The sequence below is a fragment of the Callorhinus ursinus genome, unplaced genomic scaffold (assembly GCF_003265705.2).
Source record: "Callorhinus ursinus isolate GAN/ISIS: 27379988/994484 unplaced genomic scaffold, GSC_fseal_2.0 scaffold105, whole genome shotgun sequence".
Taxonomy (NCBI): domain Eukaryota; kingdom Metazoa; phylum Chordata; class Mammalia; order Carnivora; family Otariidae; genus Callorhinus; species Callorhinus ursinus.
The window spans coordinates 367,483-384,279 of NW_027397167.1; the positions used below are offsets into that span (position 1 = coordinate 367,483).

General features: G+C 50.4%; 1 protein-coding gene across 3 annotated transcripts in view; it reads left to right on the forward strand.

The window, feature by feature from the left end:
* Positions 1-16,177, forward strand: part of SH3BP5L (SH3 binding domain protein 5 like) — a 24,922-nt gene extending 8,745 nt beyond the window's left edge. The window contains exons 1-7 of one of the 3 annotated variants that reach the window (XM_025853216.2): positions 3,723-3,833; positions 4,304-4,916; positions 10,767-10,829; positions 10,999-11,127; positions 12,624-12,785; positions 13,534-13,707; positions 14,257-16,177. In XM_025853216.2, the coding sequence (XP_025709001.1) occupies positions 4,734-4,916; positions 10,767-10,829; positions 10,999-11,127; positions 12,624-12,785; positions 13,534-13,707; positions 14,257-14,703 (1,158 nt within the window). In that variant the 5' untranslated portion in view covers positions 3,723-3,833; positions 4,304-4,733 and the 3' untranslated portion in view covers positions 14,704-16,177. Of the gene's footprint in view, positions 1-3,722; positions 3,834-4,303; positions 4,917-10,766; positions 10,830-10,998; positions 11,128-12,623; positions 12,786-13,533; positions 13,708-14,256 lie in introns of those variants that run through there. The other 2 variants (XM_073889285.1, XM_073889286.1) reach the window with 2 other exon arrangements.
* Positions 16,178-16,797: the final 620 nt, after the last annotated feature.

Below are 16,797 nucleotides of genomic sequence, written 5' to 3' on the forward strand. Positions count from 1 at the left end.
ATCTCTACATCCAACGTGGGGCTTGAACTCACAACCCTGAGATTGAGAGTTGCATGCTCCACTGACTGAGCCAGCCAGGCACCCCAACATATGGCTATTTAAACTTAAAAATTTAGTTCAGTTGCACTAGCCACATTTTAAAGTTTCCAGAGTCCTACACATGGCTAGTGAACACCGTATTAGACAGTGCAGATACAGAAATTTCTATCACTGTTGAAAGTTCTATTGGACAGAGTTGATTAAGAAGATTCTTGAGGTACATTATCTACAATGGAGGTGGAGAAGGTCTAAACTGAAGCAATGGCAATCAAATGGAGAGGAGGGATCTCTAATGATACTTAATGTACTGCAGAGTGAAGACAGGTGGATTCATTTAGGATGTCTTCTATGTTTCTCCCTAGGTAAATGGGTGGATGGTAGAACCATTCACCAACAAAATATAGAAGCAGGATTTGGGAAAGCGGATAAAATAATATTTGTACTCAGTGAGAGGTAACCCTTGCAAAGGCCAGTGGTCTCAGAAGCTGCTGGATCTCAGAATGTGATCTGTGGGGAGTCTGGGTGGAGATAGTGTTCCAACAAAGGAATAGTAGCCATGGGTAGGGGCCACAAGGGGTCTCAGAGAAAGCAGGCTGCATGATGCATGAGATGGTCATAGACTAGCATCAGAGCCTGAGAAGTCCTGGCATGCAGGGTAAGGTTTTCAAACATGAGTAGGTCATGAAATCAGTGACATAGGTCTCCACCAGCCTTAAAAAAAAGAAAAGTATAGAAGATATTAATATGCTTTGCATGTAATTTGAGTAAAGATCTTTAACTGAAACTTTTGTTATATTTACACAAATATATGTATATTGGGTTATAAGGTAAAACATATTTTTGGGTTGTGGTCCAATTAGTTTGAATGTCACTGATTTATAAAATGAGTACCACAGACTAAGCTACATGCAAACTGGAACAAGTGTCTTTTTCCTCATTACCTAAAATCCTGGCACATAGTAGACACTCAGTGAAGACATAGTATGTGAAGGAATAAATCAACAGGCCAGAGAAGTAAGGGAAACCCAGGACAAGGGTGACTCAGAAGCTAAAGAAGGATGAGAGAGAATAAATAACCCAGTATCAGATGTCAGTGATTTGGTGATATTCAGAGCATGGATGATGACCTTATGTCTGCAATTTCTGTGGACAGAAGCAGAAGCTAGACTGCAGAAGTAAATGGGAGAGGAGTGGAGACAAATGACAAGGGAGAGACATTTGTTTTGTATTGAAGATGTCAAAGCTGAGTATGTGTCTGGAAGAGATATAGGAAAGGCATGCTCTAAAACTAATGATTCCATTCATTAGCCATATGTGGTTGCTATTTAAATTATATATTTTTTTTTAAATTTTCTATCATGAGTTGAAATGTCACCTTTTTTTTTTAAGTTTATTTATTTATTTGTCAGAGAGAGAGCACAAGCAGGGAGAACAGCAGGGAGAACAGCAGGCAGAGCAGCAGAGGGTACAGACTTCCTGCTGAGCAGGGAGCCCAATGCAGGACTCGATCCCAGGACCCTGGGATCATGACCTGAGCCGAAGGTAGACACTTAAGCGATGGAGCCACCCGGGTCTCCCTAGAATTAAATTTTAAAATGCTGTTCCTTAATAATACTAGCTCCATTTCAAGTGCTCTATGGCCACATGTGGCTAGTGGCTACCATATTGCTCAGAGCTGACACAGAACATTTCTATCATTGCAGTAAGTCTATTGGAGTGCTGTTCTAGAAGAAAGTTTTAATTCATCATGTCTGTGCTGGCCTCCATAAAACAAGCCAGTGTACACTGCTCCCAAACTGCTCCTACTTGAAACATTATCCAAATCCAGCAAAAAAAAAAAAAAAAAAGGAAAAAACACTGGAGAAATTACAATCAATAAATGATACTACATTTGGTCTCAGTGAGAGTTAGCCCTAGGAAATGCCGGTGGAGGTATCAGGGAGGCTAGTGAACTTCAGGATGTGATCTAAGAGTAGTCTGGGAAGTACATGTATTCATGATGTCATCCTACCCAATGCAACAAAAACATGTGACAACTAGAAGAAGCTCAACATTGCTAACGACTGAATGCACAGGGAAAAGGACCTGTAGGACAAGGTATAAGGATGAAAGATACTGCAGTAGTGCTGGATAGAAAAGGTTGGGAGAATTCAGGCTAGGTTAGATAGAAGATGGTGGGTAAAGTGGGAGTCATTACAGTGAAATTCCAGTTTTAAAAAATTAAAGTTACTAGCAGAGAACAAATAAATACATTGTTTCTGACTTCTGTATGTAATTTTCCTGGCTACCTTAATAACAAAAAGGAATATGACAGAGGACAGGTGTTATTATCCACAAGATCCTCTACTTAGATGCTTTAACTGTTTCCCCCTTACTCACTGGAGAAGTTACTTCTAGAATTAAAAAAATAAAATTTCCAACTTCGTGGAAAAAAATCTTTTAAATCATTTATTTGTTTTTTAAAAGATTTTATCTATTTATCTGAGAGAGAGACACGATAGAGATAATGAGAGAGAGAGCAGGAAAGGAAGGAGGGAGAAGCAGACTCCCCGCCGAGCAGGGAGCCCAAGGTGGGGCTCAATCCCAGGACCCTGAGATCATGACCTGAGCCGAAGACAGACGCTTAACCGACTGAGCCACCCAGGCGCCCCTTAATCACTTTTAAATGAATATATTTGGCTCTACTTCTTACATTTTTTTTTTTTTTTTTGTGGTTATTCTTTTGGTGAGGGAATGGAGGGAGGAAATCCAAAGGAAAGAAAGACTACTCAGTCCATTTGCCTTCTCCACCTCAGGGCAGGTCTTGAGGTGGCTCTGAGTAAGTCAGGTCTTTTGCAAAAATTAAACACGAATTCTCAAGTCTTCCCCTTAAGCCTCGCCTGGCAATACCAAGAAGTGACCACCGGGTCGTTCAGGTCAGGTCCTTTCATTGATATACAAAGCAATACAACAAACTCCTCGCGGGCTTTTAAGCACCGAGTTCAGGTGGCCTAGGGTTCTCACTGGTGTTCACCGGGGAGGAAACGACGTTCTGTGGGAGAGGACCCGGCTCGGCGAGGGGCTGGCGAGGCGCCGCGCCGGGATCACCGTGATGGCCGGAGGCCCCGAGGAGACACATTTACCTATCAGAGCTGTCCGTTTAGCCATCGTTACTAAGGGCACCGCCGACTTCCCGGAGCGAGCAGTTAGGGCTGTCAAACGACCTTACGTCCTAACTACGGAGTAGGCTTGTCTCAAGACTCGAGCCACCTCACTGCCTCCGCGTCGAAGCCAACAGGCTCACTTCCGGCGCCGCTTCTGACCTCCCGGGCGCAGCCGGAAGTGGCTTTCCGGCAGCCTGCACGCAGCGCGTAAAGCAAGATGTCAGCGCTCTCTCCGAAGCGATTGTCCAATCTTCGTTTTATTTCTACCACTTCCCTATCCACCAGGGAATCTCGACTTCCATCACCGATCCAATTTTTCTCAGCATAACATGCTCATGTTTCAATTTCATTCAGCTGGGGTGGAAGATGGGCTGGAGGCAATGTACAGCGACGACCATGAGCGCCGTAGGGCACCATTTTGTACGGAAATCAAAGGCCGGGCGGGGACGAGGTACTCGGGAACCCAGACGTGGCCCCGCGGACCAGAGAGCGTGTGGGGAGGGGCGAAAGGGCAGGAGGGCGGTGTTAGCGGATGATGTATTTCCGCTTCCTCTCGGCTGAGTCGCATTTGGTTGGACGGGCTTGTTGCGGGGAGGGAGGGGGAAGATTGTTTGCAGTGGAGGAGCTCAATGTACGGGAAGGTAAACTGAGGTAAGGTTCTGTGTCGCGGGGGGCTGGAGACTTTGCGCCCGGCTGTGTAGGAGGACTGGGGGCAGGGTCTTCGGGATTGAGGGTGAGTGTGGGGTTGGAGAAGGGAGGCTCAGACTGTCCGCAGGTTTGGAGAGAGGTGGGGCGGGGCTGGGGGGTTAATAGGTGAATTGCAAAGCTGGGGTCGGGGGTGGGGTGGAGTAGGGGCGGGCGGAAGGAAAGGGAGGGTGGAGAGAGGGTCGGAGCTTAGAGGCAAGTCTGGAAGCGCTGGTCGGGGAGGGGCTGGGACGCGGGAGGTGTAGGACCTCTAGTCCTTGAGGGCTGAGGAAAGTAGTTGCGGTGGGGTCTGCTCAGAATATGGGAGTCTGGAAGGATGAGAGTGGAGTTATTGAGAGGCTGAAGGTTTGGAAGGGTCTGGTGGCCCAAGTATGTTTTGATGCTGCCCATGTACTTGGCCTTTGTTTCCCGTGCAGCTCCCCAGAGACTGTAATCCCGCAGCCTCGGTTCGGGCCCAGCCTTCTCTCTCCAGCTGCCACCACAGCCTGGAGGCGCCTGCCTCCGCCCTCCCGAATGGTGCTACTCCTCGCAGGCCTCGGCCCAGGATCCAAACCCCCTTTGCCCCCCGCCTCGGAGCGGTTGCTCCGGGTCGCTCCTGGTGGACTCCCCGTGACGGGCAGGGAAGAACTTTTCCACAGACAAGGCTGTAGCTCCAGGAGCCCCACCGACGACTTGAATCTTGGCCTCTAATCCAGTGTGAGGTTATTCCTCTGTCCCCTTTTCCACCCGCCGAGAAGAGAAACCCTTCTTCTTGCTACCCAGAGCCCAGGAAGCCCCAAGCTGGGGCCCTGGTCCCAGCATGTCAGTCCTCTCTTGTGCATAGGGCTGTGCCCTCTCCCCATTAGCATGGCTGAATTCAGGCCGGTTCCGGGGGGGCGGGAGACCCCGCAGGGGGAGCTGCGGTCTGAGGTGGTAGAGGATGAAGTTCCTCGGAGTCCAGTCGCAGAGGAGCCCGGGAGAGGCGGGAGCAACAACAGTGAGGCCAAATTGTCTCCAAGAGAAGAGGAAGAACTGGATCCTCGAATACAGGTGAGAAGACTAAGGGGAAGGGAGAGCCCCGGAGCCCAGATTCCAGTTTTCCTGAAGAGCTCTCAGATGAATGAAGGGACTGGGGCAGGAAAGGAAAGCAAGCTTGTCAGCAAATCATGGCAGTATGGTGGGACAAGTGCTAAAAGAGCTGCGTGTGATGCCAGAGCAGAGAAAGGCCTGCCTGAGTGCCTGGGCTGTGTTCCTAAAGGCTTAGCTGACAGTGAAGCAACAAATTGGCATCAGATGCAGGGCCTCATTTAGTTCAGTGGGGAGTACAACCGTTGTACTCCTTTCTGAATAAGTAAAGGGGCTGTTGGCTCAGAGATGCGATGTGAGAGGGGGTGATTTTGAGATTGGGAGGCAGTTTCAACCCCCTCCCCCCCGCGCCAGTGCCTCCCCAGGATGTTCACATCTGTAAAGGGTAAGACGTTTCATGTCTTATAATGGCTCAACAGATGGAGGCCTACAAGGAAATCCAATGTGTTTCGGGAGTTGTATCTGCCATGGTCAGCCCTTAATAATACAAATTCTCAGTTCTGAGGATGCTGGTTGTATCCAATGAATGGAAAAGCTGATTTATTACCTTGGAGTATTTACCGGCTAGTAGTTGTTAGGATGGGCAAATCTTTGAAGAGGACCTTCAGAGTGAAGAGGACAGACACCATTGCGGATGAGATGCATGGTCGGCCAAGGTGGGATTGTAGTGTTTCCCGGCAATGACTGGAAAAGCTACTTGGGCAGGTGAGGGCAGGAAGTTCTTGTGTGTTGGGGGCTAAGTCTGCTGTAAGGTCTGGCAGCATCTCTAAGATTTTGATGTGTAGGTGACTCACACCCCTTAGGTGAGCAAGAGCATCTCAGGGCTTGCATTCCTGGGCTTCTCTGCCAACAGACCTTTATTAGATTGTTTCTGTGAGTCAAGAAGAAATCAGATCTGATCCTAGTATCCTCCTGCCCTCCTGGTGGGGGTTCTGTGGACATTGGGGCAGGGAAACTGTGTCCATGCTTTCGTTGGAGCTGTGGTGAGCCATTTGTTTACTGGTGTGTCAATAATTTATTTCTGCCACGTCTCATGGCTGTTGCATTGAAAACAGCTCAGTTTCTCCTGCTAATTCTACAGATTTGTCGCCTACTGAGGAAGTAAGTTGTAGTGAAAACCACGTTGGCTGAGACTGAAGCAACCTCCAGCCTCATGATTTGTGATTTTCATGCAAGTTATGTAATCTCTGAGCCTCACCTTCATCTATACAGTGAGGGATTGGTCCGGCTGGTATGCACAACTCATCGCTCTGCTCTGACATAGTCCTGATTCTTTTCTGTCACAACTCTTCTGTTTATCTCTTGGTGAAAGTTTGTAGGTAGTACTTTGGGAAAAAGACCCCTATCTGTTCTGCGGGGGGGAGGGCTGTGTGATGCACCTCATACATCTCCTTCCAACGTTCCTTGCTCTGCTCCAGGGGAAAATCTACTGTGGGTGGATTCTTTGCTCAGTCTCTCCGGCTCCTGTGTGTTTTTCCAGTGCCCACACAGGCAAAGGCTGCAGTGTGAAGAATCACTCTTATGTTGTGCTGTTCAATAGAGTAGCTGTTAGCCGCATGTGGCTATTTAGGTAAGATCAATTAAAATTAAATAAACAAAAATGCAGTTCTCCAGCTGCTGTTGGTATTGCAGAAGTAGAACATTTCCATCATCAGAGTTCTATAGGATGAGCTCTGTGAGGGTCAGAGAGTACCAGGCAGGCATAAGATTTGCCTTGAATCCAGGGACCTTGCAGTGTTACTGGAACGAGAAGGACAGGCAGACCGTAGTCTCTGTTGCTAAACTGGGAGGCACACGGTGGAATGGTATGGGTTATGTAGGGAGGGAAGGTCTCGTAGAGGCCTCCACCTTTGATGGCATCCTTGTGGCTGGGCCAGTGCTCTGTCCTTAGCAGGGCCTTTGCATCTTCTTGCCATGTGGGAGAGGTAGCCTGATGTGAGGGGCACCTCTCACAGAGAAAGCTGGTAGCATTCAACCTTCTGTGATTGGAAGAGATTGGGGCATGTGTCATCTGAGCTCCCTCTTGGGGTTGACAGTGCACAAGACCATGTTATTCTGGTAACTGTGTTTCAGTGCTTTAAATGGATTCTCAGTGTATTTTGTGGGTCTCCACCAACAGATCTGTCATAATCCACCAGCAGGTTTTAAAAACATCCATTCCTGAGCCATACCCACACATGTGAATTCTGGTCTTGGTGGGGTGAGAAGTGGATCTAACTTGCAGCCTACACGTCTCTACTAAGCCAGGGATATCCCACAGGCTAGGGACTCGGTTCACATATTTTCTTAAACTCCCAGAAATGGTTGCTCTTAAGGCAAGGCTCTTACTCATGTGGGAAATAGGGTTTCTTGGCAGGCAGTTCGTGTCCCTGTTGTCTGGTGGGATGCCTCTGGAAGTTGGAGGGAAGCCAGCTGGAGGCCAGCTCTAGGCCTCCCTGGAGTGTGCTATCCCCCCAGGGAAGGCCACTGGCTTAGTCTCCATGTCTTGACCTCAGCATAGTTCTCTGAGGCCTTCAGGCTGGTCCTCAGCTTTCTGAGAGGGTCCCAATGGAGTGGAAAAATGAAGGAGGGTGGTGCTAGGATGCATCTGCATCTCTTCCCCTGTGACTTTCTCAGTTCCTTTTGTGATGGGCGCATTCATCCTCAGGTGAGTGGATATAGTCACTTACCTCCGCCGTAGACTCTTCAGAGTGACTTTGCAATCTCTTCATCCTTATCCAGAGTATCAGGTTATCTCTCACAGGACAGTCATAGTTCCCTTATTTCTCAGTCCTTGGGCCATGCATCACTCTGGCCCTGCATCACCATGGGTTTGTGTCTTTTAATGGCCTGCACAAGGTGGGCAGGAGCATCTGTCAGCTGAGCACCCATGCCTTTGACTCAGTGGCCTGGCATCTTTGGAATGCGCCTGGTGTGCCCCAGGAAGGTCACCCTCCCTGCTGGTTGCAGGCTCACTGATGGATGATGCATGCTGACTCAGACTTCATTGTGTTCAAATTCTGTTTCAGCCGGGTGCCTGGAGTCCCTGGTGGAGCAGGCCAAATGGAATGTGTTGCCAACTTCCCAAAACAGAGCCCTGAGTGCTCGTTGGCTTCCCACTCAGCCTTGCCCTGGGTCTGCCCCAGCCTGGTTGTCCACCCTGCTCTCTAGCCTATTCTATTCCCCAGTCTCCTGGTCCTGTTAGTAAGAGCTTTGCGACTGGGTGGTGGACCTCATCATCAAGAGATTTTAGTTGCTGGAAGTGCTGTGTGGGCGCAAGTTCCCTTACAGAAAGATGTGCCCACTCCTGCCCTTTGCCGATAGCAGGAGCCCTTCACATCCTTTTTCCAGTGGGGATGATTTATGTAGAGCCATTCGTTCCTGTGATGACCTTGTTAGGATCCGGGAGCACTTTTGGCCATGGAACTGAGTAGGATCCAGTCTTGGACCTTGGTTTGCCCGTGGGAATGTTGCAGGATGGCCTTTACTGACCCCCTCTTCTCCTCTAGAATCAGTTTATTGCCTCCTGAGGCATGCATGTCTTTTTCCTACCAGGACTGTGGTTTTTCTAGGTGATTGTACTCCTGTCTTCTCGAGACATCCATCCAAGAATGTCCTTAGTCCTGGGATGGTGGTTACAATAGCAGGAAAGCAAGATTCCTCATCAGGTCCCAGATCCAGTTTCAATTCTGCCCCTGATTCCCTGCTTCATTGTTTCTTACCTAGCAAATTTGAATGAGCTGAGAAAGAATATTCTTGCAGGAGCTGCTGAAAGCACCGTTACCTCTTCTCCCAGATAGTCTGAAACCCGCTGTGGGCCTAATTAAGCCAGAGGAGACTAGGCTTACAGTGGGAGAGGTTGCCTCTCATCCTAACAGGAACTGCCTTTTTTTGAGGGCCCTTGGGGAGATTCCATCAACTGAAGGTGATGTCTTGGGTAGGAAGGCTCTGTGAAACCTAGAGCTCTGTGTGTCTGGTGGTGCTGGCTCTGCCCCTGGGCCTCTTCTGGGGTCCTTTGAGCCATGTCATCTGCTTATGGTTCCACAGTGTTTTGTTGTGATCTTATAGTCACTGGGTTGTGTGACTAATGTGCACCAACTTCTAGACCCACAGTGTCCAGTGTGGGAGCCATATGCCGTTGGTCAAGTTGAGATGTGCCCTAAGGGTCGAATGCACGAGGATTTCAAAGGCATATGTTAAAAGGAATGTAAAAATGTTTTATAATTTGTGTTGTTAACATGTTAAAATTATAATATTTTGGATATTTGGGTTAAATGGAATGTATTCTTAACAATTTAACCTGTTTGCTTTTGCATTTTTTTAAATGGTTGCCAGAAAACTAAAAATTCAATGTGGGGCTCACATATTTTTGTTGGACTGTTCTGCTCTGGAAAATTTAGAGCCAAATTTATGGCCTTCTTTGAGGCAGGGTCTGCATTGTTATAGGCACTCATATTTCCGTATCCTTGTTCCTGGTTCTGTTAAATGTTTCTTCCTTTCACTGTAATTTGGGCGTACAACTTGGTTTCCTGGATTCTTATTTGCTGACTCAAACCTTTTAGGGCTTGAGGAAAGGCATAGAAATAAAAAGACTAAAAGAGGGTCATATACTGGATTGTTGGAAGGGCCAGATGAGGTGTGTGGGAGCCAGTGATGGCAGCATCGCTCACTGCCAAGCGCAGGTCAGGTCTGGGTCATGGGCAGCAAGCAGGCACAGGCTGGGTTCCACTGTCCTCTCCAGGGGTTGCAAGGCTCCTGGGAGAGAATCCCATAGCTGAGTGTCAGGTATTTCACCGGGCATTGCTCCTCTTTAGGAGTGTCCTTGGCAGGGTGGACTCAGGACTTCTCCCTGAGGTTCTCCCTCGCTGCCACAGAATCTGTTGTGTGAGGACCTGGGGTCTTGTCAGCCCACTGCCGAAGCAGGCCCAGAAGCCTCTTGAGCCATGTGATCTTCCGTAATCTTGACCTTAATTGTCTATCAGACCCTCATGAGTCTATGTCCTGCATTTGTCTGGTATCTGCCCTGTCCTCTCCCTCCTGGAATACTGCAGACAGCCTCCACTTTTGTCTCCCTGGCCCTTGTAAACTTCCCTCATATTGCTCAGATCTGCCTTCCTAAACCACAGACCAGGTGGTGCCACGCTCTGGGAAAAGTTGTGGTCTCCTTTCTCTGTGCCCCAGCCTTTCTGGCTTCTTACCTGACAAGCTGCGCACCTGCCCTCCTTCTGATTCTTGGCGCCTCTCCATCACTGGTGCTTTTCTATGTACCCATCAAGGCCCCGCCTAGGAGCAAGTACTCTGAGCGTCCTGCCCAGGCAAGGTGACCCTGCTGCCCACACCATGCCCGCCTCTTACAGCTGCTCACACTGACGAGGGCCTGCTGCTTACTTGTAGGGCTGTGAGGGGCCACCTCTTTGTTTCCTAAATTCTGGGGTCTCCTGATGCTGAGCTGTGATGAGTATGTAGTAAATGTGTGATGAGTGAGTAGCTAGGGGTAGTGTTCTCTGCCAGGAACAGAGACTATTAGCTCCGAGGAGACTCCTCCTGGCTGGAGTACAAAGAGAAGGTGGCACCGTCTGATGGAGAGAGGGCAGGCTTGCTGCCACTTTGCTGATGGCATATGTGTCTTCCATTTTCTGAATGTTGATTTCCTCATTGTTACGGTGGGGGTTTAATGACCTGTTGCAGAGGTGGAGTTGTGAGGATTGCAGGAGCCTCATGCATCTCTTCCCTTCTCTAGTCGGCGGACTTTCCCTACTTGCATTGCACTCCCACTCCATGTGGTTCACATGAGGCTACTTTCCACTCCTGTAATTTTTTGCCCATCTTTGGCAGGAAGAACTAGAGCACCTGAACCAGGCCAGCGAGGAGATCAACCAGGTGGAGCTGCAGCTGGATGTGAGTGTTGCTCCTTTTCCTCACACCCTTGGGCTGGTCTCGGAGGTGTCTCCTTCTCTCCCTGTTCAATATGGTGGCAGGGGAGGGGGCATGTATGAAAAACAAGAGGGGCTGGGACATGCCTTCCCACATGCCTTCCCTCTGCCCTGTGTCCCTGTCCCTTTGCCAGGAGGCCAGGACCACCTATCGGAGGATCCTGCAGGAGTCTGCAAGGAAGCTCAACACGCAGGGTTCCCACTTGGGGAGCTGCATCGAGAAGGCTCGGCCTTACTATGAGGCTCGGCGTCTTGCTAAGGAGGTATGGCCAGCTGACGTGCATTGCAGAATGGCCACATGCAGAGCCTGGCCCTGGACTCTTCTGTCTCTGTGTGGAGTGGAAGACAGAACAGTTTCTCATTTCCTTTTTCTTTTATGTCTCTTCCCTTTGGTTCATGTCTCTTTTCTTTGCTCATCCCTCCATTCCTTTACCCATTTCCTCCCCTCTCTTTTTTTTAAAGCACAAATACTGTGGGTTCATTATTGGGAGACTGTAATGTAACTGTAGCTATAAAACAAGAAGAAAACCAAAATCACCCCAAATCCTACCATGTGCATGTTTCATGGTTTTTGTACCTAGGATCTGTTTTGGTCAAGTATGGTTAGGTGGCAGACATAGAGACAGCTGCCTTGAAAGAAGAGTTTATTACTTAACATTTCCAAGAAGAAAGGGCATGCCATAGCACGTAGGGGACAGAAGGCACGTGAGGAAAGCTTGGCTCAGAGCCTTCATTGTGCTTATAATGGGAAGGAATGGGTAGGGCAGGGTAGGCAACATGGAGCAAATTTAGAATTAGATAGCTTGAATAAATGCGGGCTCTGGGCTAGAGCGCTGGTTTCTATGTTTTGGTACCTGGTCCAGGGGTAACATAGGGCAGGGGAAATACTGGCATGGGGTGTGAGAGTTAGATAAAGGGGGTGGTGGGATTTGGATTGGTTGGTGTGCATTTGAGAAGTGTGCTCATAGAGGAGTTTACTGTTTTTAGGACTTAGCTAGCCCTAGGAGGGCTGCAAGGCCCCCAAGATGTCAAAGCACCATGAAATATAGAAAATAAAATACATAGTTAATACAGCACGGATAACCCCTTAATTTTTTTTTGTATATATTTTGCCAAAATGAGATGACCTGGTATGTGTTATTTTTATTCCTTTATTTTATTTATATTATGACATGGTTCCATGTCAATAAATACACATCCATGCTGTCATTTTTAAGACCTGCCTAATATTTCCTTACATTATTATTATTATTCATTTAATCAGTTCCCTCTAACTGAAAACTTGGGTTGGTTTCCATTGTTTTGTTTGGTAAGCATGGCTGTGATGAGTATCTCTGAGCACTTGTCTTCCTTCAGCTTACCTACTGGACTGGAGTTGATGAAATCACGGGCGTGCTTTCTTTAAGACTTGGTCCCTGTCGCTAACCACCTTGCAACTAAAGTGGTGGGGATTTTTCTTTGTTCTCCCTAAGATGAAAAACGCCAGTGGCCTTTGTAAGTGCTGATTTCACACACTCACCCTCTAGTGGCAGTATCGTTTTCCAGTCTTTGTTTCTACATTTATTTCTTTTAAGTCCTATCCTTACAAAATATTCTTTATAGAATGTTATTTTTTTGGCACTTACGCTCAGTGCAGTTTGGGCAGTGAAGCTGACGTTGCATTGGGCCTTCTCCTCCTGTCTTCATCCTCTTAAGATGGGTCTCCACAGGCGGGCAGGGGTCCTTGGGGCTCCCCATCCTGATGGCCCACTCTTCCCAGGCCCAGCAAGAGACCCAGAAGGCAGCGCTGCGGTACGAGCGGGCTGTGAGCATGCACAATGCTGCCCGGGAGATGGTGTTTGTGGCTGAGCAGGGTGTCATGGCCGACAAGAACCGGCTGGACCCCACGTGGCAGGAGATGCTCAACCACGCCACCTGCAAGGTGAGCCAGGCGGTGCCAGCAGGTCTCCTCAGGTTCGGCTACTTCCTTTGCTCTCCTTTCATCCCATCGCCCTCCTGCCTCCTATCTCTCTTCTCCACTCCAGACTTGCCTCAGCTTTGATTCTGTTTCAGGTGAAACCTCTTCCTTGCTCTGTGCCCTGGTTGGGCTTTGCCAGTGTACCTTGTGAAGTGTAATTTGTGTATCATTTCTCAGCTACTCAAAGGAGTGTGGGGAGTGGGAGGAGTACTGCTATCAGCTGCAGTCTGCCACCTTCACCTTGTATAGACGTTAGTCCATTGGGGTCGTTAAAACAAAATAATGTAGACTGGGTGGCTTAAGCGGCAGTTTATTTCTCACAGTTGTGCACGCTAGGAAGTCCAAGCTCAGGTGCAGGCCGGTTTGGTATCTGGTGGCGAGGGCCTGCTTCCTGCTTCCTAGACAGCTGGCGGTCTTCTCACTGTGTCCTCATGAGGTAGATGGGGTACATGGGAGCTCTCCAGGACCTCTTTTATGAGGGCACTAATCCCATTGAGACTGCCCCCCCCCCCACATAACCTGATCACCTCTCAGAGGGCCCACATCCAATGCCATCACCTCAGAGGTTAGGATTTCAAATAGGAATTTTGGGGGGATACAAACATTTAGTCTCTAGTAGCAAATGCGAGCTCCTGAAGGATGGTCATGTCTCGAGGGGCAAAAGCCTGGCTCCTCAGTCAGTGATGTATGTCCTCTGCCCCATCTGGGCCAGGTGAATGAAGCAGAGGAGGAGCGGCTTCGTGGTGAGCGGGAGCATCAGCGGGTGACTCGGCTGTGCCAGCAGGCTGAAGCTCGGGTCCAAGCCCTGCAGAAGACGCTCCGGCGGGCCATTGGAAAGAGCCGCCCCTACTTTGAGCTCAAGGCCCAGTTCAGCCAGATTCTGGAGGTAGGGGAGTAGTGGGAGAGGGGGAGGGTATGTGAACCAGGCAGGAAGGGGGCAGGGATGGAGAGTGAGGGCAATTCAAGGGATACCTCTCTGGGCCATCTGCCAGACCAATGTGGTGGGACAGGTGCTTGGAATGACCCACAGGAGTGGGAGTTGGGCTTGGAGAATAGGTACCGGCGGAGAATGGAGTCAAAAGGAGGTAAATGAGAAAAAGTGGGAATCAGAAAACCAGGGAGAATGGGGATAAGGAACTGGCCAGCCAGGGAAAGGGAACAGTGGGGAGAGGAGGAGTGGGTGGGAATGAAGACCTGGGGGGAAGGTCTTAGAGGTCAGGCTTAGGTGAGGAGCAGGGCAGGATGGCTGGGGAAGAGGAATCAAAGAGGAGGAGTGAGGGGGAGCTGGGCTGGGCAGGGTGGAGCACTGCAGGTTTGTGTTGGGTGGTCTGGGAAAGGAGGCACTGTGCAGAGTGCTAGTGGGGCTGAAGGGACTCAGCTCCAGGAACCGTGGAGTTGCCCGTTGGATCACCTCACTCTGTTCCTCTTTCTGCAGGAGCACAAGGCCAAGGTGACAGAGCTGGAGCAGCAGGTGGCCCAGGCCAAGACTCGCTATTCAGTTGCCCTGCGCAACCTGGAGCAGATCAGCGAGCAGATTCATGCCCGGCGCCGGGGCCAGCCCCCTCATGGCCCAGGCCAGCGGCGCTCCTCCCCCGTGGGGGCAGAGGCTGGGCCTGATGGTGGGGAGGATGGGGACAGTGGGATCATTGAGGGGGCTGAAGGTGGGGGCCTGGAGGAGGGCAGTAGCCTGGGGCCTGGGCCTGCCCCGGACACAGACACGCTTAGCCTGCTGAGCCTGCGCACGGTGGCCTCGGACCTGCAGAAGTGTGACTCTGTGGAGCACCTGCGGGGCCTCTCAGACCACACCAGTCTGGATGGTCAGGACCTGGGCTCCCGGAGCGGGGGCCGTGGGGGCCGCCACCAGCGCAGCATCAGCCTGTAGTCCATGCTCAGGGTGGCTTGTTCCTCTTTACCACCACTGGCCCATGTAGGGCCAGACAGGCTCCAAGCTACCTCTCCTCAGGTCCTTGCTTCCCTTGGAGAGGTCAGGCCGGCCCTTGTCTCTGGTGGATTTCTCCCTGTCCCTGCCCTCCCAGCTCCCTCCTTGCAGGTGGCAGCTCTCTTTGCCTTACCCCTTCAGAAGGCTTCTCTCTGGCTCTCACGTTTGCCCTCTCCCTGCTAGCTCCTCATGGTCTGATGCCGTTTCCTGCCCCCTTTCTGCTTTCCTTCCATCTGTCTGGCTTTCCCCTCAGGGAACTTGGTCTGGAGGCACAGGGAAGCCCATCAGAGAAGGTGGGTGTGGGACCTGAGTCCTGGCATCTTGGGCCCCTAGCTCGAGGAAATAGGTGTCCCTTCCACCTCCCCATCTCCCGAGGGGGCCTAGGGATGCTACAGAGCTCTTCTGGCAGCCCTGTGCCCTAGGCCTTTGTCCCAGCCTGCCCATCAGGTAGTTGTAAAATGCACTGTAGGACTGTGTGCCTCTGGAAAACACTACTGATCCGTACAGTGCTCCCTCCTCATGACCTAAGCCACTTTGCTGTGTCCTGCAAAGCAGGACTGGAAGGGTACCAGTGTCAGAGAAGGTGAAACGCAACCCCACTGTCAACAAAGAGGACACCACCCACTCCAAATAGGCTCCCATGTGCATGGTGTTTCCGCCAGCTGGCCTGGGCCATTAACATTGCTAAGGTGCTAGTGGGTCTCTAACAGGGTCCGTGTTGGGAGTTGGACATGTAATGAGGTCCTGATGGTTGAGGCCCTCGCCATTCCTGCTGCAGAGTTGGGTTTACTTTTTCTGGGTAGAGGATGTTGAGCTGAATCTCAGCACCCTCCTGCAGGGTGGAGTTAGGGAATTTGGTGCTCAGTTGCTCTCCCTCTCTCCCAAACCAAACAATAGCTACTCCAGGATCCCTAGGGGGAAATGCTCAAGTTTGGCTGCAGAGCCTTCTCTGTCGCCGGGAGGGGTTGCCCTGGGAAAGGGGATCCCTCCTCCATGGGGAGCAGTTCTGGGTGTTTGGTGGTGCTCCAGGCTATATGGGGGGAAGGGTGGGGAAGCCACGCTAGATCTGGGTGCCTTGGGAGAACGGGTCCTTCCTCCTTTCCCACCCTAAGAGGTCTGAGAGGTGGACTCTGGGCAGGATAGCTTGTGCCTAGGCCATTGTGCTGCTGCCATCACCTGGGAGGAGTGGGCTTTCACATGGAGGGTGTCTCCCTGTGCTAAGGTGGTCACTATGAAAACCACTGGGTTTGAGGTGGCCATGGTGGAGGGAAGAAAAGGAGGGAGGGCGTGGGCCTGCGTGTGTGCATGGGCTGGGGGAGTGTGTGTGTGTGAGAGTGTGAGTGTGAGAGAGAGAGAGAGAGAGAGAAAAGGGTATGCCCCTGATTTTATTTAAATAAAATAGTTTATGTAACAGTAACGTTTGCTGTCCCTGTCAGGGGAGGGAGGAAGAGAAGGGCGGAGTGTGTGTGTGGGGTCTCTTTTGCTGGGGGAGTCAGGGCAGGGGAGATGGCCCCTCCTCCCACCTGCCAGGCAAGGAGTGGTCTGCAGGGTGGGGAGAACATTGTCAGCCACTGGTGGTCTAGAAAAGATGAGGGCGCCAATCCTGCGTGTGTCGATGTAGGCATGAGGGAAGGGGAGGGACGAAAGTAGGGTTGTAGGAGACTTAAACTTCAGATAGAATTTTTGCCTCCTGCGATGTTTGGGACATACTTATACTAAGTTTTTTTGTTTATCTAAAATTTAATATAGATGAAAGGTGACACTCAAATCATTACTTGACTTGTGGGGTGCAAAGGATTTGAGTGTGTTTGGACCCACATCCTGTGAAATATCTAGTGGAATCAGGTGGGGGAGGGATGAGAACTTCAGGAGCCGTGGATGTGTAGAGTGAAAGCTTTGGATTGAGCACCATCAGCCTCAGCCCCAGAGGTGTGCTTATATTTCGAGCCAGGTGAGGAGAGGGTCAGCCAAGGGCTGGAGAAGGCACTGTAGGAAGGAGGGCAGGAGACCCACTGGAAACTTGATGGGGGATGGGTG